This window comes from Cervus canadensis, chromosome 28 (genome assembly GCF_019320065.1).
Source record: "Cervus canadensis isolate Bull #8, Minnesota chromosome 28, ASM1932006v1, whole genome shotgun sequence".
NCBI classification, from domain to species: Eukaryota; Metazoa; Chordata; class Mammalia; order Artiodactyla; family Cervidae; genus Cervus; species Cervus canadensis.
In genome coordinates, this window is record NC_057413.1 from 30300679 (window position 1) to 30327725 (window position 27047).

The window sequence follows — 27047 nt, forward strand, 5'->3', positions numbered from 1 at the left end:
GGTCCTGTCATTAACATTCACATTTACATGACAACCAGCAGAGTAGGTGAGAATCCGATCACGGTCCAGAAGAGATGTTTTCAGATGCTGCCTTGGTAGAGACCAGTGCGCTAGGTCCTCTGTAATTCTTCACCTGTCTGTCTGTGATTGTTTTTGCTTTAAAAACAAAACTCAAACCAACATGTCATTAACCCTGTCTCTTATCTTAAAATTGTTTACCCACTACTACCTGGAACGTTAGGTTTCCAATCAACATCAATCTTTATAGAAGCAGGTGAGAAATGTCTTTCCTTTTTTAAACCCAGATTACATTTGCTCATCCCCAGGCTCCTGATCCCACATCGTTCTCCATGGTTGCATCAACATCTGCTGGCAGCTCCTGTTCTCTTGGAACGGTGGGTGGTAATTAACCCAGGTCAGGAGGCAGAGCCTTTAGAAGCACTGCTCAGCGATGTTTTCAGCATCTTCTGTCCGTTCCTTAGCTTAAATTCCTTTTTCCCCACATTCTTCCCACTCCTCCATTCTCATAGAAACAGAAGACAAAAACTAAGTCGTAGTTTTAGTTGTCAATTTTTTTTTTCTTCTTTGTTAACCACCAGGAGATATATTAGGAGCACAAAGCCGTGGGCCTATTTATTCTCTGAACTGCTCCGTCCAAAGAAAAACAAAACAAGTCAAACATTAACAATGACAAACGGAAAAAAAAAACTTTTTTCTTCCTTTTAGCATTTTGGTGGCTTATTTTAAATGCAGCCTTCTGAAAATTATTCTTATAGATCCATGATGTTCTTTTAAATTACCTCCTTCTTTTCACTATTTGGACTTCTCCTTTTAAAAGTTAACATCATTGGAGAACATTCTGTGCCGTCTCATTCTCTGTAGGTTTCTTCTCTTTGCCTTCCTCAGCGCATTTTCCTCTATTAGCGCAGTCTAAGTGGCATTTTAAAGACTTTTCCAATTTCTGAGCTTTCTTTTTCTGTTTTGGAGCTGCATGACATAGATTATGTCAGCTTTTTCTTTAAACCTTTGAAATTCTTTCTGAAATTCACAGTGTATGCCTGATTAAGCATACTTGATCAGAATGATATTTTTTAAAAAGAAGGAAAAAGAAAAAGACACAGATCTCTGTATACTTCCAGTATGATAAAAGGACCTTTGACTTCTAGAGTTTGTAAACCTCTGTGTTTCTTCAGTATAACACACCATCATTAAGTACTTTCCTACCTCCTCACTTTAGTGTTTTCACTTTTTCTCCTGGCTGCCCATGAACCTCAATCTGTCTTATTAGCATAAACTTTCTCTTTAAAATTTTTTTTGTCTTGTTCCCTTCTTTAAACCATCTCTCTGCTAATATATACATTCTTAAGTTCTTAAGAGCCCCTCCCCGCAAATAAATTAAACTTCTAACCGTGTTTCTGATGTGAAATTTGACTCATCATCACCCATCATGCTAATGGGAAGATCCCCTGGAGAAGGGAATGGCTAGCCATTCCAATATTCTTGCCTGGAGAATTCCATGGACAGAGGAACCTGGCAGGTTATACTCCATGGTGTTGCAAAGAGGCGGACACAGCTGAAGCAGCTGAGCATCTATGCATGCAAGGGCTTATTAAAGTAAACATGACTCAAAAAAAGACCTCAGTGGGAAAAGAACCTTAAAACAAAATGGATATGTGTATATGTATAACCAATTCACTTTGCTGTACAGAAGGAACTAACAAAACATTGTAAATCAAATATCCTTCAATAAAAATTTTTAAAAAAAAACATAAAACTGAGCCATACTCTTAAGGTTTTGATTCATAGAAACAGAATTTTATAGAATTTGTATTTCTATCAAGTTCCCAGGTGATGTTGATGCTGCGGGGTCCAGGGAAACACATTTTGAAAATCACTGTAGTCAAGTGAAATACTAGAATCTTCTGAAAGATTGATTTTCCTAATTCACAGAGACCCATCTTCATACTTTGTTATTATTATAAAGTCTGAGTTGTTAGTGTGGGTTCATGTGTTGCCATCTTCTAAGTAAGTGTTTCAATGGAATATTAGGAAAAGGCATATTTTAACATCATATTTCTGTGCAAAATGAAGAGGTCATTATCTAGCACAAAGAGAATAATAATAAAAGATTTAAAGAAGAAAAGTAAGAAAAAAGCAGTTACATTTTGCCTTTGATACACAGTAAACAAGGACAGTAGTGCATCATGATGAAAAGGTCCCATTCTTTGAGAAAAAAGTCTTCTTTTGGTAGGGGTGGTAAATACAAAATGTGTGCAACAACTATTCTGGAAGGTACTTCACTGTCCCTGATAAGGTAGCTCATTGCCCAGATAGCTTTAACCAGCATTTTATTATTGTTCAGTTCTTCAAAACATTTTATCTTCTTCTCATTGTTGGGGGAGTGAGAAGATGAATGAGTGAAAAGCAAAATTTTCATTGATTGCAAAGGGACTTTATTCTGATAAGAGATGGTGCCTGCAGTAACCAGGTCTTGAGAGATAGACTTGCTGACAGATTTGGGAAAGTGCACAGGATGCCAAGCCTTAGACGGGAGCAAGCAGCAAATGAACAGAAAACAGGTCTGAAGACACCCTTTCTCCCACCCCAACACTCTGCCTGTTGCACCTTTTGTGTTAGTCTCTCAGTCCTTTCCGACTCTTTGTGACCCCATGGACTATATCCTGCCAGGCTCCTCTGTCCATGGAATTTTCCAGGCAAGAATACTGGAGTGGGTAGCCATTCTCTTCTCCAGGCGATCTTCCTGACCCAGGAATTGAAACTGGATCACCTGAACTGCAGGCAGATTCTTTACCATCTGAACCACGGGGAAGCCCAGTATGCTTTAAAATCGCAAACCTCTATTCAAATATTAATAATACTACAATTCTCTGAAATCATAAATGTTTTTGAATACTGTGCCACCCTCAGCTTTGTCCTATATGATGTAACCCAAAAGGTCATCAGGCAATCTTTAACTTTTTCAAAAGAAACTTAGAGAATGCAGTACAATTAACTTCTAATCTTTATCTATAGTCCTTAATTCTAGTTCCTTTTAGTGAGAGCTTTGCCCAGAAACCTCACCTCTCAGGATCTACCCTGGCAACCATACCCAGTCACCTAATCGCAACTTCCCTTAGCTCTCCTTATCCAAATGTGCCGTCATTCTGGTCTAAACCTGTCTGCTTAAAACCGACCATTTTAGGTTGTATGCACCTGTGGGCTTTCTTTGTTTTGGTTTTCATTTTTAGTAAAATAAAACGGACTACTGCATCAATCACACAAAAAATCCCACAGCGAATCTTAGTTAAAAGGGTACAATATGCTCAAGTTGCCTTTTCTTCACCCAGGGTTTCCTACGATGTCCTTCAGGGTCCCCTATGGTGGCCTTCAGGGCCCAGAATTCCTCAGGAGGTGCTGCCTGTTTGATTCTTTGAAACCTATTTATTGAATCGGTCCTTCTTTCAGGCCCTTGCTCTGTGCCTTCCAAGGTAACAGACTGACACTCTGGGCTGACCTGAAAAAGAAGCAGTATCCAAGGTAACCATTCCCATCGGGAATTAATATTCTTAAGGTTGATCTTCTGGGGAATGTTGCCTCCACCCACTTTGTCCTAACACACACACCTATAGTGCCTGTGATAAGAATTTGGCGCCCAGAGAATAGGTGAAGGCGAGGCTTGGAAATTAATGGAAAAGATATTTGAGAGAAAGCAGAAACCTTCTTGGTACCAGTCCGGCAACCATTTTGACATAAAGAGAAAGCCATGACTTACCTGGACCCCATCCTTCTGCCTGCAAATGTAACGTCCTGTCCTTCTCTTCTGTTGTGATCTAGTGTTACAAGTCTTCACACAATTCAAAAAGAAGAGTTTTTAGCTGATAAAGCACACATCACTCTTGGTTCAGTAACAGATTTTTGAAGAGCTACTCTGTGGTAGGCAATTACACAAAACATAAGATTTATTCTGCCTCTGGTAAATTTCCAGTTTAAAAAGGAGAAGAACTAACATAATGAAAATACCATATAATGATTGTAAATGCCATGGGAGCAGTCCAGAACATATCATAAGACTTCAGAGGAAAGCGCTTTCTTCCAATTTAAATTTCTTGAAATGTTTTATATCAGTTCTAACTTTTTATTTACCACTGATTAAAAAAAAATTATCTTACAGATGTTATCTCAGACAATTCTGAGGTTTCCTAAGAAATATTGTGGCTTTAATGGTCATATTGATTCAACTTGAAAATCTGTCCATTTTATTATTTAGTTATAAGCAGCACATGTAGCAAGTTGCTAAAGTTATTCTTATTGTAAATATGCTATTGCTTCATAAATAGGAGCTCATTTTTTTTATTTCCTTATTATTTAAACTAATGTCTGTCTCTTGAAGGTGTTGCTATGGCAAATTAAATTAAAATTTTGGACCCCTCTCCCCTTTGCACACTCACACACTGCTATTTTCTTGCTTAAAATGTACTGCTGACTCATGTTGCCCTGAGTGATCAAAACTCTTTTACAAATAATTCTTAGCATATTCAATGACCTAACCTAACTTGAGTCTATTTCTGACCTGTTCAGTCTTCACAGATGCCTGACTGTGAAACCGGAAACTCATGAGGTCACCTCTAAGGATTTTCTTTGTATTGTGCACAGCAGAGGGGAGGGTGGTGTTTTTTATACTTATTTTCCTTTAAATCTGCTTTTTAAAAAATTTCTGAATCTGTCATTGCTATATGCTAAGCATATGGTCCAAAGAAGTTTCTGCTTCTGTGGAGAGTAACCAAGTCAAGGACAGAGGGTACATTGTAATAATGAAATGCAAAGTTTTCATTAAAAGGCAAATCCTTCATCTCGAAAGATTGAACAGGATGCAACCTCAGTTGACTGGTGGGAATCTCCTATTAAAGCACTAAAAAAGTATTCCAACTGAAGACTATTTTTCGGATCTGTACCACTTTCAATGAATTGAAATATTTGAGTGCACTTTAAGCACACATCCTATAAAAATTTATTCTGGGATAAATAAATGTCAGCAAATGGGTTGCCAGCCATTATAATTCCTTCTTTGTTTAATAGGTATTTTCCCATCAGGGATTGTGACATGTTTCATCAATATAGACTCTACAAGAAATGATGCCAGTTTTCTGCATTGTTGGGCCTCTTAGTGAAATTTCCTGACCTTACTGTTCTCATTCCAGTGGAAGCTCACCATAACTTCCTTGTCTTCCTGTAGTCTGTTAGCTACATAATAATTTTGGAAGTGTTCATCTCTAGCCTGTCTTAAACACTCTACCCATAACTTTACTCATTTCTAAATATCTCCTCCTTGATGTTTTTCAGGTGCCTAATAAAGCTCAAACCCCATTCCCCTCATCCCAAATAAATGTGATCTTCAGCTAGGGTAGGACCACTGTTGTCTACAGGGCTGCTAAGCCACCAATGTGGAATCACCACCTCCTTCTCCCCCCTTCCATTTCTCACCTTCAGTCAGGCACCAAGTTCCATTCATGTGCTTCTTAAGTACCCCTTTATTAACTCTCCTCTCTGTTGCCATTTGCTCCATTTAGGGATTCATTCTGTCTCCTGGATTTCTACTGGAATTTACTCATCTTCTGCTGCCCTGTCAACATTGTCCTAAAATCCTGACATCAGTTTAATTAGGCCCCACTTGTTTATTTTTGTTTTTATTTTCATGGCTAACAAGAACCTACCGTGTCACACAGGGAACTCTATTCAGTGCTCTGTGGTGACCTAAATGGGGAGGGAATCCAAAAAAGAGGGGATGTATGTATATTACAGCTGATTCACTTTGCCATACAGCAGAAACTAACATGGCATTGTAAAGCTATTATCCTCCAAGTAAAAAAAATTTTTAAAAAAACAAGAAAAAGAAATAGAAGGAATCCAAATTGGAAAAATAAAATCCTGACACACACACACAAACATAAATAAATATGCACAGGCATTTCAGACCATCCCTCAAATTGCTACCAGAGGGAACTTCTAACATATACATCTCACCAGGTCACTTCTAGTTTTACAGACTTTTCAATGGCAACTCTTCCCAGTGACTCAGATGGTAGAGTCCGCCCATAGGGTGGGAGACCTGCGTTCGATCCCTGGGTTGGGAAGGTCCCCTGCAAGAGGGAAAGGCCGCCCACTCCAGTATTCTGGCCTGGAGAATTCCATGGACTGTATAGTCCATGAGGTTGCAAAGAGTCGGACAGGAATGAGCAACTTTCACTTTCACTTTCAAGCCCCTTTTGATGTCTGTCTTGGGGTGGGATCATCCTTTTCTATCCTAGGTGAGCAATAACAAACATCATTGCTCAAGCTGCTATTGGAGGGATAGTGGCCCTCATTGTCCTTCCAGGCAGGGATCCTTTATTATTCCAAACTGGGTAGCTTAGCCCTGAGTGCCATTTTATTCCCTTAGAACCTCACTCAAGATTTCCTTGTAAAAAGCCCCAATGTGGTGCAGACAGCTGTCAGCCCCAGTTCTCAGGAGTGCTGTTTTGTGTGTGTGTGTGTGTTATGACCAGTGTTTTTTAACAGTGCATTGACAGCAATGTTGTTTGGAAAGTCTCCCCTAAAAACCTGCTTATGTAACTGATTGCAGTGGCTTCAAGTAGCCCTGATCTTTTCAGCCAAGTCAGACACCCACTTACCAAGTTAACTCTGCTACCACAAAGTACCTCCGTGTAAATGAAAGATGTTAGACTTCTTTACATAAGCTCTGTAAAAAAGAGAGCCTCTCACCTTTTTTATAAGGAGGCCTGACATATTCACCGTGAATTCTCTCACTACTTGAAAAATTACAGGGAATTAATCTCTGTTGCAGTAAAGGAAAATGATGGTGAATAGTCTTAAGGAGAATGAACCAGCCTTTTATATTTTTGTGTCTGCAAAGTAGCTTCATTTGTAGCAGGTGCTTTAAAAGAGAAAAAAAAAAAAAGGCTAGTTCTTTGTTGAGTGAGCTTAGTTGAAAGCCATGTCTGTGTCCCCTTTTTGTATTTGCACTTCTTTGTAGGCATTTTTTTCCCTTCTCTTTACTTAGATGTAATGGACTCATTTGAATGAAGATATCTGTGATCAATGGGGAAGATGAATTACATGGAATTTTTATTGACACTGCATTAGACACTGTTCTTGGCGCCCTTTGAACAAACATCAGTGAAGCCTGTGACATGTGATAGAATATTGGAGAGAACACTGAATATCTGTAGCAAGCGTGAAAACTGGTACTCAAACAAATACATTAAAATCAAAGTTTCATCAAATATTTGGATGAGATTATATCCCTTGGAACGATCCAGTAGGGTGCTCAGATAGCACGTCAGAAAACACAAAATGAAACCATGTGAGTGTAGGGTCACTTCATCTGTCTTTTGTCTGCTGCCATTTTATATGTGAAATTTAAAGACAGGTGGTAAAATAGGGAAGTTACGTGAGGTGCCTGCATGATTTCACCAGGTGCTTTTAGTTACAGGGACTGGCAGTGGGATCTGTCTGTATTGTGCAATCTGGAGGTTTGATTCTTATTTCCATCGTAGTCTTGGCTGCAAAGAAAGCCCCAGAGCTGCAGCAGGCCCTCTTCTCACCGTGGAGTTTGTCACATCCAGAAGTCTCCCTGTTTGGTGCCTAAAATAACAGCACGTGGCAGAGAGATGCATGGGCCTGCCTCACTGTCTGACCCCGGTGGATGCTGGGAGCCCCACAGTGAAGGGGCATAAACTTCCCAAGCTCAGTTGACCCTGAAAGTTTGCTTTGACAATAGATTGTTTTCTGGATTAGAGAAATCCTATGTCCAGGTGATCATTTGGCCACCTAAAAAAAATTTTGAGCCAACTCTTCTAGATTTCCCGTAAAAATACCAGATACATTTTGTCTTCTGAACTTGGAGCAAGCTCTCAGTCATATGGTGAGTAGACACCCAGGATTGGAACACAAGGACAGGATCTTTTTGTTGCTCCTTTTAGTTAAATATACCCTACTTAGGGAGCCCTGGAAACTTCCTGTATTTGTACTGTAGGCTGGGGGTGGATGGAATATCTTTGGTACCAAGGGTCATGGTCTGTTTTTAATTCATTTTAAAATCACAGAATCCCTCAACCATCATTTTGTAATTAGATAACAACTGTCAATAGAGCCCTTACAAAATAAACACAGGGTGCCATCCTTCTTTCAATATCATAAAACATTTCTCATAATAAAGCTTATGAGATAGGCAGTCCTATTTCATAACTGAAGATAGAGGCTCAGAGAACCTAAGTAACTTTCTAAAAGTCACAGAGGTTCTAAGTGGCTAAATCAGCACTCAAACCCAAGTTCTTCAAACTTTAAAGTCAAGCCGTTCTTTCCAGCCCTGTGGCCCTTGATGCTGAAGTGGTTTTTGCTTCACCATCACCGTCACGGCAACCAGGCAACCATGACCTGTAATATGTGCTGTAAGTCTTTCCTCTGAAGAACAGGAGGGAACCTCAGTCCATTTTGTGCTAAGAGCTTTGGAAGAAATTCTCTCTGCCAAAGGTTTATAGTTTGAAAAGGAAGGTAGTGATTTGTTAAAGGGGGAAGAAAAAATGATTGTCAGTTTATGAGAAGTTGGGCTGCTGAAACTTGGCCCTATTTTGAAAAATCCAGAAGCAAATTGAAACCAACCTGAAAGAGGACTGCAATTTTGATTAGAAGCCTTGTCTCCAGACTCCATGAAATAGGGCTAGGTGACCTAAGAACTGACACAACGAAGAGGGAGATTCATGTCCGGCTAGAAACAGCAATCATGTTTATGTAGTGAAGGCAATTAAACTCCCAAAGGCTGGAGTGTGGGTTGGCCCACTTAAAATTGGCCTAATTTTGAATAGTAAATTTACAGTGATGATTGCTTTCATTATAATGAGACTGTCTGTCTTCATATTTTTCCCTGTTGCCTAAAATCTAAGTAAATCAATTGTCATACCTTCTAGCATTACACATTCTTATTTACCCATCATAACTTTCTACCACTTAACTTACTCAGGTTGCCATGTGATCCAAGCCAAAAGGGATATGCAATCAAATTAAGGACGCTAGTTTGTGAATATTATTAATTAAAAAGCCTCACATAGGTATAAGACTAAAAACACACACCTATAAGTGTTCCATGAATTGATCTTGTTTAAATAATAAATTACTAAGTTTTATCTGCCTTACTAAAACTAAAGTCTGCAGTCATTAGACATAACTTAAGTGCTTCTGACTTATTCCCTTGCTTAACACTCTCAACTTTATGAGTCATTTTTTCCTACATCAGACAAGCATTTATAAATGGAATGCCAACAAATTTTAATTAGCCTTAAACAAAAACAACCAGAAAGGCAACAAACCACCAGAAAAATTAAAGCAGAAATTTATTTTATAAACCTTTAAAGATTTTTGGATAATCTTTTTCTGGAAGTTAAGTTATCCAGCCAAAAAAAGCATGCACTTTACTTTTGAGTTAATTTTTCATTCAAGTGTTTTCAAAGTTTTAATTAATTTTTATTTGTATTTATTTTTATTATTTGCTATTTTTATCTTGTGGCTATGCCATGCAGCATGTGGGATCTTATTTCCCAACCAGGGATCAAACCCTCACCTCCTGGATTGGAAGCATGGAGGCTTAACCACTGGACAGTCCAGGGAAATCCCAAAAGTTTTAATTAATTTTTAAAAGTTTACCTCCCAAGACAGCCAGAGGCTCCTCTGTTAAACATCCAGGAATATAGAGCTAAAATAGCCCATATATTTGACTAAAATATGTCACATCAACTTGGAAAATGTTAACATAGTTGCAAAGTCAGTCATGGCAGCCTCATCTCTTCATGACACCCTCATCTCCTAGAAGTAATATTGAGCTCCCTCATGGAGCTGTGAGCTAGGAGAATATCTACTTTCTTGGGTTTATCAAAAGGCTTTCAATTATTTTAATATCTTTGAGACTGAATAGGTTGGTAGTGGTAAAGAGCAATTGCATGGATCTCATTAGAATGTATATCACACACAATACTTCCAAAGCAGGTCTGTCCTTTCAGAGATTAAAAAGAAAAGGTAATTTAGGGAAGATAAAATGGACTTAAGCAAGCGTTGTATTCTTTATCTGGCATTTTACTGACATAGTTCAATAATTATCCCTCGCTGTGGCTTTGTGGTAGTTGGCTTTCAAATAAAGGAAGGACAGAGCTGGGAGGGGGAAGAAGAGCAAAAGGAGGGGGAAAGGTCAGAGCGGAAGGAACTGAGAATGAGAAAAATAGAGAGTGCGCTGGAGAAAGAGAGAGATAGGAGGGGTAGGGAGAAAGGAGGTGGGATCAGGAAAGAGGAGGGAGGATGTTGATACAAGACCATGAGATACTGTGTTAAGGTCTGATTCATCTTCAGGACAAGTCAAAAAGAGAAAAACAAATATCGTATAATAACACATATATAGGGAATCTAGAAAAATGGTCCTGATGAACCTATTTGCAGAGCAGGAATAGAGATGCAGATATAGAGAATGGACTTGTGGATACAGCCCGGGAAAGAGAGGGTGGGAGGAATTGAGAGGAGCGTTGACATATATACACTTTGCTGTTGTTGTCTCGTTGCTAAGTCACGTCCAACTCCTTTTCGACCCCATAGACTTTGGCCCGCCAGTCTCCTCTGTCCTTGGGACTCCCCAGGCAGGAATAGCGGAGTGGGTTGCCATTTACTTCTCCAGTATGTATACTGCCATTATAGCAGACAGATAGCTAGTGGGAAGCTGCTGCATAACACAGCTCTGTGATGACCTAGAGTGGTCAGATGGGGGGCAGGGAAGGGCGGCTCAAGAGGAAGGGAATATATGCATATTTACAGCTGATTGACGTCGTTGTGCAGCAGCAACTAACACCATATTGTATTATCCTCCTACTAAAACATAATACTTTAAAAAGAAAAGATCTGATTCATCTTCAGTAGAGATACAAAGGTGCACCTTCATTTTATTAAAAGATTAAGACACAAGTAACCTCACCCACAGCTGCAAATAAAGGCTACTCCACTGGTTTCTTCTTTCTTAGTATGTCAATTTCTCTACATTTCGTTGAGATATATGCCCCAACTTAATTTCCTTTAGCTGGAAAAAGGTCCTACCTTCATTTCCTATCTTCAGTGAATTTGGAAATCTAATTGGAGTGATAAACAACAATGGAAAAAAAAACAATGCATATTAATTATTGGAACAGGCCCTTTGAATGAAAATTTTATACAACCTTGGAAAGCAAAGAAAAATAGAAATTAGTAAAATGGAGCCCATAAGTGGCAACATTGTTTTCAAACTGCCTAAATCAAATGGCCTGTCTCCTGGAAGTTTTGATCAATCTGATAGTGAAGACCTCTATCATTACAATTATCTGGATAATTTAAGAAAAAGAAATCAGCTTTTGCTTAGCTTGATGTTTTATGTATATCAAATCCTCAAAAAATATTTTTAATTTGATTGGTCAAATAATTTGGGTTTGTTTTCAGATGAAAGAAAAATGCATGGGAAGGAAATGTACAAAGACAAAAATTAAAGAGAACCTCATAAGGACCATTTCTGAACTCAAGTTCAATACAAGGAAAATGATATTGAGCTACCAAGGTCCTCATGGTCTTTTCTCTGAAAACATCATTAGCCAAGGGCAAGGTCAGATCACCTTGAGAGCTAAGTGAATGTTAGCGCTGTACTCTACCGTTAGAAGCCGGGAATCTGCTGTTACTCTAAGCCGAATACCATCATTCCTTCCGTCTCAGTAGGCAGAACCACAGTCCTTCATGAGAATGAATGAACCACCATAACTCGTTTCCTTAGAAGCTTAGAACTTGAATTCAAGTTTAGAACTTGAATCTGGGACTAAAGGACTCTTGATTCTTGGCCTTCCTCCTCTCCCACTCCCTGTTTGAGTGAAATTTGAAGTCTTACCTAAGTTTATCCCTCTCACCCCCATCTACCCTTTATTCAGTTCCCTTCACATGCTTATTTTTATTCCTTTTGTGGGTGAGTCAATAGGTTTTTAAAAGGATAATATAAAATAGCATAATTTAAAAAAATAGCATAATTAGCCAAGGAGGTAGACATGAACTATAATTTTATACCAGATAAGAGCCAATGTTAAAATTTTGATAATTTCCTTTGAATAATGATATGTGCATATCTAGTTTTACATGGTTGAGTTCATGCTCTGTGTGTATCATTTTGCAGCCCTCAGCAGTTACCTTGATTCTTCAATGGATGTCTCCTGAATTCTAATGTTGTATGCAGTTTTATTTTGTTACCATCCTAATGGGCTTTGTTTTCATAACAACAACATAAACTCTTCTAAGGAGGAGACTTTATTTAGTCGTGTTAGACTCTTTGTGACCCTGTGGACTATTATCCGTCAGGCTCCTCTGTCCATGGGAATTCTCCAGGCAAGAATACTGGAGTGGGTTGCCATGCCCTCCTCCAGGGGATCTTCCCGACCCAGGGATTGAACCCATGTCTCCTTCAGCTCCTGCACTGCCGGCAGATTCTTTACGGCTGAGCCACCCAGGAAGACCTCTTACATAGCACATGGTTATAAACTAGAGTCTTCGCCCAAAAGAAAGCCTATCACAGCAGACTTTTCAGTCCTTCTCTGGAAGGGAGCTTTCTGCATTCCTCAAACTCTGGCGTGAGTGACAGCCAGCTTCTTTTGTGTAGACCAGTGTCAGCACTAAATCTCTTTTAATAGTGGATACTTGCCCTGAGTGGTCATTTCATTTTGTGAAAGACTAATTTAAAATGAAATTTAAATGAATCCTTTTAAAGGAAATGTGGGGGATAGGGTCACTAATGACACAGAGAAATAAAAAGGTCGTTGTTACATGCTTCACATTTAATGTAGATATTAACTCCACTTCTACACGTTACTTACACGTTTGTGTAAAGATTTTGTTTGAGTTGAGTAGAAATTAAATGTATTTATTTTACTATCTGAATAAGTGGGGAGGATATTCATGAGATAGAGATCTGAAGAAAACATGAATTTTACTATCTAAGAAATAAATGAATTCATCTGAGCTACTGAGAGATGATTTCCATCTAGGTAAAATGGGGCAAAGTCTTGATTTTTTACCATTTGAGAAAAACTCTCTCTGGAAATTCCTCAAAGAGGAGAAAAAGCTACTTGGTTCAGATTTAAGAGAAGATAAAAAGCTTCTTGTTTCTATGGAAATGAACATGGGTCATCTTGCGTTTCTCCTTTCTTCTTATTTATTTTTTTCCTTAGGGCAGATTTCTCTAGCCTGCTTTGTAGTGTCTGATAACTTTACCATGGATGAATCATTAAATACAGAGCTAGTGAAATCTTTAGAGATAATATAAGCCAAATCTTTTATTTTGGAGATGATATAGTTGGCATTCAGACAAGGCATGTATTCTGTCCTCTGTCACCATCCTATAGAGCAGCATACTTGGAATTCACAACCAGTCTGGACCCTGGGCCCTGTGTTCTTTCTATCACATCACAGACATTTACTGGGAAAAGTGAAATAATGCTAGATGGCTAAGTAAATAAACAGTCCCATTCAAATATTTAATTGATGCCATGTTAACAATTTCCAACATTTTCTGGCTACTACTCTAAGTGTTTTATGTATATTAACACACCTGGTCCTCACAATACCTTATAAATCTTATTTTAGCCAATAATAAAGCTGATATGCCCAGAGCTCAGGAGACTTCCACAGCTTGATGGTGATGACATTGGAACTTTAAGTGAGACAGTGGCCTCTTGAATCTGTGTACCAAACTGCTACCTTGTACTTCCTTTCATTCAAGTATAGTCACAGATTATTCAAACATATGTGCAGGTGTGTTAAGAACATGAGCATTGGCATTAAAAACAAGAATCAGATGACTGGCTATACCACTTAGCTGTGTCATCCTACTTTTCTTCCTCTTGCTAGGTCCCTGTGTCCCAGGGGGTGACCTGAGGCTACTCCAGAATAGCACTTCCTCTGAGAGTGGCTGGAGAGTTACCTAGAACACAAATAAAGTGCTTGCATCTAGAAACTGAGTCTGCCACGTGTGTTAAAAATTAATAAGCTAGAGCGTTTGGTTAGACTTACTTTACATTCTCATTGGCTAAAGCTCACATTTTATTTCAACACTGAAACCTTACTTTTTTTAACCTTCCTCTTTGAAAAAAATTTAAAAATTTACACCACTTAGTAATGTCAAGCTTAGTAAGGTCACATAAGAAGTTTAATTTATTCTTTATTAGGGCATTTTGACACTTTTAAGTCTTCCTTCTGAAAATGGCTTTTAAAAAAAAGTCCAAGTACCTTGTGGGAACTTGCTTTCTCATTATTTGCTTGTTTCTACTAAACATAAGGCTCTAGAGAAGAAATTCAAGATAACTGAAGATTTTGTTTAATCCTACTTTGTGTGTATAATCAGTATTGAGAATAAAACAGGGATATGTTAAGAAATAAATATAAGAAAGAAATCTTATTTAAACAAACAACAAGAACAACAAAATGTACCATTCTTTTAGAAATGTCACTATCTGTACCATACACAGTGGTCTTTCTTTTCAGCAATTAAAGACTAGCGACCATCTAAAAATTTCCAGTATCCTTGCGGTGTCTACCTTATTGAAAATCAATGAGATCAAAAATACAGTTGTTCTGGACAGGAGCTATGCTGCCAAATTATCTTGTACAGAAAGTATCTTAATATCAACCTAGCACATATACTGAGCAGATATGAGACTTAGTCCCCTATAATTTCAAAGTGTCATTGAATAATTTGTTTCTCTGCACAACAGTTTAAAAATTAACATCTCCTTCCTCTTGTATTTCTTTGAGAATTTATTCTTTGATCTTGTCTCTAAAGAGTTTGATTTCATTTCCTACTGCAGAGGTGTGGATTGGGTGGGAGTAATTTTAAAAGCTACACAGTAGTAACCATAAACAAAATAAGACCGGAAGAATGGAAGTGTGTTTTTTTTTGTTTTTTTTTTCTGGCATTGCTGCTCCTGGAGAGTTAATGTGATAATGTGATGAGCTTCCTGGCTGTGAGATAGCATCGTGACCTGTAATTCCATTGATTCACCTTGGAACCATTCACCTACCAGAGACATTTTTTTTTTCATGCTGCATCGAGAAATTGAAATACTGCAGGGAGTTCCTAACTGACCTCCTTCGTTTAGAGTCACCCCAACTCCCTAAATCATTTCCCACAGTACAGTGAAAGAGTGCTCCAGAAAGCAAATCATGTCATCCCCTGCTTAGAATTCACCAGTGGTTTCCTATTACAAGACAGTAAGTCCAAGTCCTTTAATAAAGCTTTCACGGTCTTTACAGAAGAGGGCCTGCTTTCTTGTCTAGTCTCAAATCCCATCACTACTCCAGTTCCTTAAACATCATTTGCTGTTCCATGATGTACGTAATCCATGATCCAGCCCCACGATGTGAGTAAATGCCTTTTCCAGGGACTCCCCAAGTCCCCTGTCTGTTCGCTAGCTTATGACACATGCTTGCTTGTGCAGTGAAAAATAGAAGAGGAAACATATTTTGGACTAAGGTCACACTAGATAAAAGAGATTGAAACAAGGATAAAGTTTGTTTTCTTCTCCACCAACTTCTATTCTCTATATATACTATACCTCTCTATATCTGACTGCCTACTAATCTCAGACACTTATGCTATCTCTTACTTTCCCTGTTTTTAGGGAAGCAGCCTCTAAAAAATAACCTGTGATTAGTTAAATACCCTCAACATGAATCACTGAGTCAAATATTATGAAGTGTTTATTATATACCAGGCTTTGTTTTGGCTCAGAGAGATTACCAGCAAATAGGATGGTGTCAGCTCCAACAAGCACACATTCTAATGAAGGAAATGGAAGAGGAGGAACTAAATGATTAAATAAGATTGTTTCAGGTAGAAATAGTAGGGAGAAGACACAATATTTCTGTTACATCTGGAAAAATCTGAATGAGCTTTTAGGCCAAGCCAGTAGGACTAAGTGCTGGGAAGAAGGTGTCTAGTTAGGATTATGTGGTTCAAAGGGTCCCTCTGAAGCTAAGCCCTCTGTGAGGAAGAAGCCCCGGCCATAGAAGAATAGAAGCATCGGGCAGAGGGGTGAGTAGTGCAGAGGCCATGAGTTGAAAATTAACTTGGTGTGTTTCAGAGTGGAAAGAAAGGCCAGGACAGCTGGAGTGGAGTTCAGGAGAGTAGTGGGAGAGGAAGCCTGAGGGCTTAGCCAGCAGCAAGCCACGCAGGGCCTGGCAGACCTAGCAAGGGGCTCTTATTTTATACCTAGTACAAGCAGAAGCCAGTAGCAGGTTTTCGGTGCATAAATGATGTGAGCTTATTTAGAACTGTCCAGGCAGGTTCTGGCTTCCATATGAAGTATACATTGAGACAGAGCAGAAGTGGACCCAAGAATATGGGTTAGAGACCTAAATGAAGAGTCTGCCTGCAACTCAGGAGACCCAGGTTCTATCCTTGGGTCAGGAAGATCCCCTGGAGAAGGGAATGGCAACCCACTCCAGTATTCTTGCCTGGAAATTTCCATGGACAGAGGAACCGGGCAAGCTACTGTCCATGGGGTCGCAAAGAGTCAGACACAACTGAGCGACTAATGCTCACTACTTTCACTTTCACTTAATGATATTAGTTCAATTCATGATAGAGCTGAAAAAATTCTTCAGTATTATGCAAACATTTTTACTCATATCACTCTTTTTATAGATGAGAAAACTGAAACTTAGAAGGGGAAATGAACCAGCCAAGGATTTCTTATCCAGTTTTTAGGAGATGCACACTGCAGCCCAGGTCACATGATTAAATGTTCCCTCCATGAATCCAACCTGACTCCTTACAAACCCAGGGAAGTTCTGCCCAGAGAATAATTATTGTATTCTTTCTTTGTTTCTCCTACATAGAAGCACTCATGTGTTGGGAAACTAATTGACTCTTCTACCACAAAAGAGTAGAATTATCTCTTGCAAATAATGTACAGAAGTGTATTTCTGGAGTGTATTGAGTAGATTTGATTGGGCCAATGGTTTGTACAAGATGGTTTATTCAATAGAGCTTTCGATTCAAGGATGTGCAAAGACTGTTTATTTTATCCTAGTGTGTGAAGTAGAGCAGGTTAAGAGAGAGAAATGCATTCAATTTGTTACATTCATTTACATATAATGAGATGAAAGCATATCTTTTATGAAGTCATTTTTTAAAAAAATGGATATTAGACAATTTTAAAAGAAGCAGTGAGCAGCTAGCCAAACCCGGTATAGACCAGCTATTTAAAAATCTGTATTTTGCCTTCCTCAAAATTTTGACTTTTATCCAGATACATTATCAGCACCCTCTTTGATCCAGAATAATCTCCAAATGAGGCCCGAGGGAGACATAAATCTTTGTTCTGCTGCTAACAATCCCTCAGAAATCTTTTTGATGACAGAAATGAGTAAAGACAGAACTGCACTTTCTTAAGTGAATAAATAAAGCCTTTAAAATACTTTTTTTTTTTTTTCAAATAATTTGAAGCACAAGTCAACATCGCAGACAGGATTTCAAAGAAGTGGAAACAAGGGCGGAGCTAAAACCTATACCAAGCTTAAAGCAAAAATAAATAAGCCCCAAAGAGAAGCAAATTGACCTGTACTGAAGGAAACAGAAGCCATCCTTGCAAAACCTCTCAGTGCCAGGGCAGGATTTCCCACCTCCTTCCTCAACACTGCCCCACCTTTCCACCTGCAGCTCATTGGAGGACTCCAGAGAGTTTACTAAAGACAGACCATTGGGAACCTGCAGCCAGAATTTCAGTTTTATTTACACGAAAAAAAGATGGGGGGATTGCAGAGATGCCGTAGAGAGTGGGAAATAACACGAAATGAAGGGGAAATACTCTCACAACTCTATTTAGCAATACATTGTTCATTTAGAGTTAGGTTGAGTTAAATAAAAAAATTGTTTTTTTATTAATTTTTATTGGAGTGTAGTTGCTTGACAATGTTGTCTTAGTTTCTACTGTATAGCAAAGTGAATCAGCCATACATATGCATATATCCACTTCATTTTGAACTTCCTTCCCATTCAGGTATCTGCTGTTCATTAAGTAAAGTTCCCTGTGCTATACAGTATTCTTGCATTAGTTATCTATTTATATATAAGATCTACAGTGTTTATATGTCAATCCAAATCTCTCAATTCCTCTCACACCCTTCCCCTTTGGTATCCATATGTTATAGTGAAGTAAGTCATACTGAGAAAAATATTGTATATTAATGTATATATGTGGAATCTAGAAAAATGGTATCAGTTCAGTTCAGTTCAGTCACTCAGTCATATCCGACTCTTTGCGACCCCAGGAATCGCAGCACACCAGGCCTCCCTGTCCATCACCAACTCCCGGAATTTACTCAAACTCATGTCCATCGAGTCAAAAAATGATATAGGTGATCTTATTTGCAAAGCAGAAATAGAGACAGACATAGACTGTTTTTATTTCAAATGTTTGGAGGAAATGGGTATATGGAGTGACTATAAAATTTTTCTTGCAATTCTTGGTGATCCTTACTAATAATATTTGTTGTTGTTCTGTCTCAGTTGTGTCCAACTCTTTGCAACCCCATGGACTGCAGCACACCAGGCTTCCCCTTCCTTCACTATCTCCTGGAGTTTGCTCAAATTCATGTCCATTGAATCCATGATGCCATCCAACCATCTCATCCTCTGTTGCTGTCTTCTCCTCCTGCCCTCAATCTTTCCCAGCATCAGGGTCTTTTCCAATGAATCGGCTCTTCATATCACATGGCCGAAATATTGGAGCTTCAGCTTCAGCATCAGCCCTTCTAATGAATGATCAGGGTTGATTTTGTTTAGGATTGACTGATTTGATCTCCTTGCAGTCCAAGGTACTCTCAAAAGTCTTCTCCAACACCACAGCTCAAAAGCATCAGTTCTTCGGCACTCAGTCTTCTTTATGGTCTAACTCTCACATCCTTATATGACTACTGGAAAAACCATAGCTTTGACTGTTGGCAAAGTGATGTCTCTACTTTTTAATATGCTGTCTAGGTTTGTCATGGCTTTTCTTCCAAGGAGCAAGTGTCTTTTAATTTTGTGGCTACAGCCACCATCCACAGTGATTTTGGAGCCCAATTACATAAAGTCTGTCACTGTTTCCATTGTTTCCCCATCTATTTCCCGTGAGGTGATGGAACTGAATGCCATGATCTTAGTTTTTTGAATGTTGAGTTTTAAGCTAATTTTTTCACTCTCCTCTTTCACCTTCATCAAGAGGCTCTTTAATTCCTCTTCACTTTCTGCTATTAGGGTGGTGTCATCTGCATACCTGAGGTTATTGATATTTCTCTCAGCAATCTTGATTCCAGCTTGATCTTCATCCAGCCCAGCATTTTGCATGATGTACTCTGCATATAAGTGAAATAAGCAGGGTGACAATATACAGCCTTGATGCGCTCCTTTCCCAGTTTTGAACCAGTCCATTGTTCCATGTCAGATTCTAACTGTTGCTTCTTGACCTGCATAATAATTTGTACTCTCTGTAAATTTCTCAAGTGTTTTGTGTTTCAACACATTCTCAAGTTCTAGGGCTGCTTTGGTATATAAACAAATACTTCAGATATAAATATCTGATCTAACAAGTCCACAATAATGTCCCTTGAGTACACAGCGCCTCACAGCCCTGTGAAAATAGCGGTGGCGACCACAGAGTTGGATTTGTGACCCTTATCTACTACCTTTCTATTTCCTGTTCTGACTCTACACCTTTATATCTTCACAAGATAAACATCTTGCCTGATGTAGCAAGTGCACAATCTCTTCATGACATAAATTCACCTTTGTACCTGTGTCTCCTCCAGGACCTGATGCACATTTTCAGAACCAGAATCCATCCTGCAACCTGCCACTGGGTTCGATATTCCATCTAACAACCACAGCCATGAAAGTACATGACAGTTGTGGCAAAATTAATTAATATTTGATGATGGCTGTCTGGGATTTCTTTCTGAATGTACAGCACACTGGTTGAGAATTAATGGCTGTGAATCTGGCTAAGCAACTCGGTGTCCACCTTTTGAATACCCTACTCTTTTGATGGGCTTGCCTTGTGGCTCAGCTAGTAAAGAATCCGCCTGCAATGCAGGAGACCTGGGTTTGATCCTTGGGTTGGGGAGATCCCCTGGAGAAAGGAAAGGTCACCCACTCCAGTATTCTGACCTGGAGAATTCCATGGACTGTATAAGTCAGACACAACTGAGCGACTTTCACTTCACTCTTGATTTTGTCCACTCTACTTCATGTGAAATTCTGAAATGACTTTTGACAATCCCACCTGAAGTCTTATCCATCTCATTTGGAGGGTCTGTCCACTGTGTTTTCTGGTCAACCTACAAGTGATGTGTTACGTTGTAATGAGTGAACAAGTGCTCACATTATATTTAGTAAACATTTCAATGCTATTAAATTATTTGTTAAAAAGCAGTATTTTCTTTTACTTGTTCTGCAGTACACAGCTGTACCCCCAAAATATAAACAAGGAGGGAAGCTTATAATGCTTGGGTGTGTTATTGTATGTGTGTATTAATGTAGGTGTGTGCATTAATGTAGGTGTGTGTGTTAGCCTTAGAAAGTTTAGCATATATTTTTAAAATACATTATTATTGTAATTTTTTAAAGATTGTTAACTTCATGCCATGCTTCACTTTTGGCCAAAACTGAATAATTAAACTTGATCATGCATAAAAGTTGTTACTATTGATTATTACAAAAGGAAATGGTAAGAATGAGGTTATGGATGAGATCAACATAATCTGTATGTACATTTTCCTATGCATGCAGCGAGTCTTGTATAACTTCATGATACTCTTTGCATCCTTTCTAATCCCAGTCATCTTGCATGGTATCTCATGGAGCTCCAAAAGGTTGAATGTAAACTCATCATATGCCACACCACCCGCATCAGTTCCACAACTGCTATAGCCTACCTCTGCCTTTTGTGCCCCTTCACTTAGAGTAAGAATCTGTTCTCTGGAATTTGCATCCCCCTAGTAACTTCAGTCTCCCCTCTTTCTGTTTTTAAGGATGGGAGGAACAGTTTTATTGGACACCAGCTGGGCGGGGTAGTGGAAGTTCCAAACAGCAAGGACCAGCGGGTCAAGTCAGCCAGAGCCATTCAAATCACCTACTACCTCCAGACCTATGGCTCTGCCATTCAAGACCTCATAGGGGAGAAGTGGGAGAATGAGTTCTGTAAACTTATGCGGAAGCTCCAGGAGGAGCACCAGGACCTCCAGCTCTACTCGTTAGCATCCTTTAGCCTCTGGAGAGACTTTCATAAGACCAGCATCCTGGCCAGGAGCAAGGTCCTAGTGAGCATCATGCTGATCCTGACCACAGCCACCCTCTCCAGCTCCATGAAGGACTGTTTGCGTGGCAAGCCCTTCCTGGGTCTCCTGGGGGTGCTCACCGTGTGCATCTCCATCATCACTGCAGCTGGGATCTTCTTCATCACCGACGGAAAGTACAATTCCACCCTGCTGGGAATCCCATTCTTCGCCATGGGTAACTATCCATCCTTGTGGTAATTGGCTTCTTACCAGTGTGGGGCAAGGTAGAACATTTCTTGAATTCTCAGGTGGAAATCTGTTTTATTTTTGCATTGGTGTATCTGTGTGATGATGTGAAATTTGACTCAGGGTGGTGTCTGTGTTCCCTTAGTCCTTTTTCAGTCAACTGTAGACTGACCAAGCCATCTTCCCCTTTATGCCAGGGACTTTAATGCTGTTCAGTGTTAGTTTTTTAAAGGACACACTACTGGAATTCTCTACTCAACTTCTTCAAAGATTATAGGATGAAGATCATGGGGTGCAAATTTAAAGAGATCCCAAATCTGCTTCACATAAAACTTTATGCTTCATACTTGTCTTGAATTCTCAGATTAATGGTGGTGAAGAGTGGATATCATGGCATGAAAATTCTGAGAGCCACCAATAAGTTCTAATCTCAAAAAACTTCTTCGTGAAGTTTTGTCTATTAATTCATTACAAATATTTTGCAAAAATATACTCAATTTCCCCACCTCTATTTAAAATTTTCCTGCAACCACTTAAAGATGTGCTGTGTTGTGCTAAGTCACTTCAGTTGTGTTTGACCCTCTGTGACGCCATGGATTGTAGCCTGCCAGGAGTCTGGGATTGCCCATGGGATTCTCCAGGCCAGAATACTGGAGTGTGTTGACATGCCCTCCTCTAGGGGATCCTCCCAATCCAGGGATCAAACCCATGTCTCTTAAGTCTCCTGCTCTGGCAGGCAGATTCTTCACCACTAACACCATTTGGGAAGCCTACTTAAAGATGAGTCCTCTAATTTTTTGATACCTGGGTGAAAACAGTTCATGAGTAGCCTCAGTCAAGGTTATTCCTTCTTATGTGTTTTCCCCAGACAAACATAAACAGTGTAGAAAGTGGAATGTGCATGTGTGTGTGTGTTTCTTGCAAAGAGAATATCAAGTCTGGGAAGAAAAGTGAGTGATGGTTCATCAACAAGATTGATGGAGTTTATCAGAATAGATATGATAATGGTGATATTGTGGTACTGTGGAAGAGTTCTGTCCCTTGTTATACAATTCCCTACATAAAGCAAAGGATAAGCTGTGAAAATGGTCTCTAGATGGTGAACCAATATTCACAGGAGTGTTTTCAGCTATAAAATGATTGCTTTGCACTTCCCGGCTTAATATCAGCCCTAAATTATAGTTTCATTATTAAGTAACAAAGATGTAGGTGTGTGGTTTAAGTCTTCAAGGTGATATGGACTCTTTTCTTATTTACTGAAATGAACATTGTTGAAAACAGCCCTGCAAAGTTGATTTATCTGGAAACACATCTTCACTGCGGCCCTGTTAGCTCATTGCCTTCTCAGTTTCCTCTTGTATAAGAAGAGGATAAACAAAAAGTCAGTTCCAATTTGACCACCGTGGTACAATAGAATTCCTACTTAAAACTAAATAATAATAATGATAATTATAACAATAATAAAGCTTTGATTATCAGTTTAAAAATGAGGCTAATGATTGAATAAAGTAATGAGGATAAAAAATAAGTCAAAGAATTGTTTTCTGAACATAATAGAATATCCTAAAGGTATTAGTCCAGAGTAACAGAGTAGACACTCAGTAAGAATTATCATGTTAGTTTTTAACCAGGGGTGTTAAGTGCAGTGTATTCAATGATGAACAGGAAACAGTCCATGGCTTCAAGAAATTGAAAGTCTTTCTTGCATTCTGTGTATCATCTTTAAATGCGTGTTCATCTTGTTAATAAAAAGAGTTTTTCTATTTCCTGAAGGAATATATGAAATTTTTTTCCACAAGTGACAAGGATAGGTCTAGACTTGAACCATTTATACTTGTTATGTTTGGGAGCTCAGTGTTTGAACTTAATACAAGATTCTTATACATCATGCAACATGATTCATAAATGAAATATGAATCATTCAAGATGGACAAAGTAAGACACCTTAGAGCTGAGAAGGCTTTTTCTAAAACTGGTGGCAATCTAATTAGGTAGTGGAAAGATTTATCAGGAAAATTCTATAAAGTATGCAATTACATATTTTATATAAATAAGGAGAAAAATTGTCCTTAGTGGTGCTGAGTTGTATCCTACACTCAGAAACAAAATCAGTGATGTTTTCATTCCTTAAAGAAAGAATAAGAACACTGAAAGCCACAGTGAGGAAAATGTTCAAAACCTAAAACCCACACCTTTCACATTTTCTTCTCTCTCAGTAATCTTTATAACCATAAATCAGCCCTGGATTGGATTGCTACAGACTCCAGAAGCCCAGTGAATGGTTCCTCTTCAGTATTTCTGTAGTTCAAGTTCTTAAAATATTCTTAAAGGAAATTTTCTGCTATGTTCTGAAAACATGGCACCAGTAGACCCATAAACATATTATTGAAGATACTTACTCCCTCAAGGGACTGTTGGTTTTGTTATGTTTTGTTTTGCTTGTAAATGGATCCTAATATTAATAGTAAAGGTACCAAGATGGAGATCTAGTGAAATGAAAAGGACATGCCACAGAGCTCGGACATCTGGCTTTCCATCCCAGCTTTTTCACTAACCTTGTATGTTTTGTTGGGTAAGTTATGTATAATTCCTTTGTCCCCGTTCTTCATCTATGAAATGAAGGATTTGGACTCTTCCATCATAAATGTTGAAGATCCCATAATATTATTCATTTAATTTCTCAATTGAAGTTAGAATTTTTTCATTCTTTTGTAAAAACCTTGAAGGTATGTATCATCCTCAGACTTCTTATCTCCATTCTGCTTTGTTGACTTGCGTGTGCACGTGTGTGTGTGTGTGTGTGTGTGTGTGTGTGTGTGTGTGTGAAAGAGAGAGAGAGAGAGAGAAAGAGATGGAAGGGGGACTTTAGGATAGAAAAATCACAGCCTTGCATGCAGAGCCTCAGATCTACAAAGCACATCTTGGTGACAGTGGTGAGACGTATGTTATGTCAAGCATCCATAAGCTGAGTCTGGCAGATATGTACCTCCTGGTGGTACACACAGCATTGTTTAAAAGTAGTCCTTTGATGAATTAGTTTACATGGTGTCAAAACTGCACAATCCAATGTTAGTTGAATATAAGGGAAAGAAGCCCAGCTCCCAGCTCTTTTTATAAGCCTCTATTTCTGTGTTCCTTCACAGATTTCTTTAAGGTTGTGAATATTTGCTCTTTAATGCTCCAGGATTCAAGCCATTCATCCTCATTAGAACTTATCCCTAAAGCTGAGTATGTCACTGAGGTGTTCTATACTTCAACCATTTTATTTTCGACTGCTTGTCTTCCTTTTATACTTCATCTTTGTGTTCTTTTTTCTGACTATTCATCCACTTAATGTCCCCAATGTCATTTCAGAAGCTTGTGTACAATACTTCTGTATCCTGTATTTTTTAAGCCTGTACCAATTTTCATATTTTGTCCTGGTGTCCATATTAGTAGGGTTTCCCAGGTGGTGGTAGTGATAAAGAACCTGCCTGCCAGTGCAGGAGACATAAGAGATGCAGGTTCCATCCCTGGGTGGGGAAGATCCCCTGGAGGAAGGCATGGCAACCCACTCCAGTATTCTTGCCCGGAGAATCCCATGGACAGAGGAGCCTGGGGGGCTACGGTCCATGGGGTCGCAAAGAGTCAGACACGGCTGAAGCAGCTTAGCACATGTGTGTGCCCTGTAAGTAAATGTACATTTGTGAAGTTGTACATGCAAGATTTAGGTATAGAAAGAAGTTAAAAATAAGCATGTGTATTCTTTCTAGAAAAGATTTCAGAGAGAGAAATACAGACTTAATTTCTTTAAAAATGCCTAAAATGACCCCTTTTAGCTCCAGCCTAATGTCCTTTCTCTGCACAAGCATAAACCAATGAGAATGCCACTAATTTAATTTATAGCTCATTGTCAGCTTTTTTTTCACCTCATTTGCTTTATGTGTATGGGTTTCCTCTTTCTGGAAGGAGAAATATGGGCTAATATCACACACAGACGCCAAGCTGGCTCCTGCTGTATCTCTTGCTGATCTTCTGTGGATAGCTGCCAGGGACATTAAGAGCCTTGGTTCACTATTATTTTTGCTGTCCATCCTCAGCTTGTTTTCTATGCCAAGAGTCTTAACTTTAGTCAGTTTGATTCTGCTGGACATGTGCAGATGACTTGTGTTTTTTTTGTGTTTTTTTTTGTGGGGGGTCAGGTGAACCCAGGGTTTTCAGATAGAAGACTTTTTCATTCATTATCCAAAACTGAGCTCCATATTCATTTGAATTTATTCAAATATTTGTTGAGCACCTATCATGTCCTAGAGTAAAAGGTATTGAACAGATCTGATGAAGTTGTCACCCAAATGGATCCTACATTCTAAGCCTGCTAAGGCAAAATGTGGGGCAATAAACAAATAAATATAAACTGTTATATTATTGATAAGTAACATAAAGTATAGTCATAAAACAGGATAAGAGATAAAGAGCATAGATGGGCAGAGAAAAGCCTTTTTAAACAAGTAAAATTGAAACAGAAAGCTAAATAAAATGAAGTAAGAGCCATATACTGATAAAAGAGTGTCTCTAACAAAGAAAACTATCCATGCAAAGGATCTGAAATAGACCTTACCTAGTGAAGGTAAGGAAAAGCATGAAAGGGCATGTGGCTGGAGCAGAGTGGGCACCTGTCTTGAGTTTTATGCAAAGTAGCCTGGAGCCATGTCATATAGGGCACTGAGAACTTAAGATGCTAAGCTATCTGAAGCATTTTGAGAGGAGAGTGTGATCTGACTTACATTTTATGGAAATGAGTCTCAATGGAGCAAGAATGGTTATGGGTTATACCTCATACATAGGTAAGAGGTTATTGCGAAGTCTTCATGGGCTATAATGGTGGCTTGAAATAGCACGGGAGCAGTGACAGGAGTAAAAAGGGATTAGACTCAGGATAGATTCTGGAAAATAGAATTGACAGGATTTGCTGACAGACTGGATATGGTATGTCAGAGAAAGAGGAGTCACAGATGACCCCAAGCTTTGAGGACTGAATAATTAAGTGAAAGAAGTTGTCATTTACTATCATAGGGGGATCATGGGAGGAATACATTGTGGGGGAAAATATGAATTTAGCTCTCTATCTGCTAAGTTAGATGCCTCTTAAGTATCCAAGTAGGAAAATGTGGGATTGGCTATATAAGACAGTATACAGTTCAGGTTCAGAAGTAAAATCTATTCAGCTGGAGCAGAAAATATAAACTTTGGATTCATCATAACATAGCTAATAACAAAAGCCATTGAATCTGATAAGATCAACTGGAAGGATAAATATTGATGAAAAATAAAAGAAGTCTAAGAATCAAGCCCGGGAGTCTTCCAATGCTTGTAGATTGGGCAAATGAAGATAATTCAGAAAAGAACACTAAAAAGGATCGGACTCTCAAGTGAGATACAAAGAGAATCAAGAGAGAATAGACTCCTAGCAGCCA

The 27047-nt window shown here is 38.8% G+C and overlaps 1 protein-coding gene across 2 annotated transcripts in view; it reads left to right on the forward strand.

Moving 5' to 3' along the window:
* PTCHD4 (patched domain containing 4) overlaps positions 1–27047 on the forward strand; it is a 191846-nt gene that overhangs the window by 32838 nt on the left and 131961 nt on the right. For both annotated transcript variants that reach the window (XM_043450848.1, XM_043450847.1), the window contains one exon: positions 21103–21583. In XM_043450848.1, coding sequence (XP_043306783.1) covers positions 21103–21583 — 481 coding nt within the window. The remainder of the gene's footprint in view (positions 1–21102; positions 21584–27047) is intronic.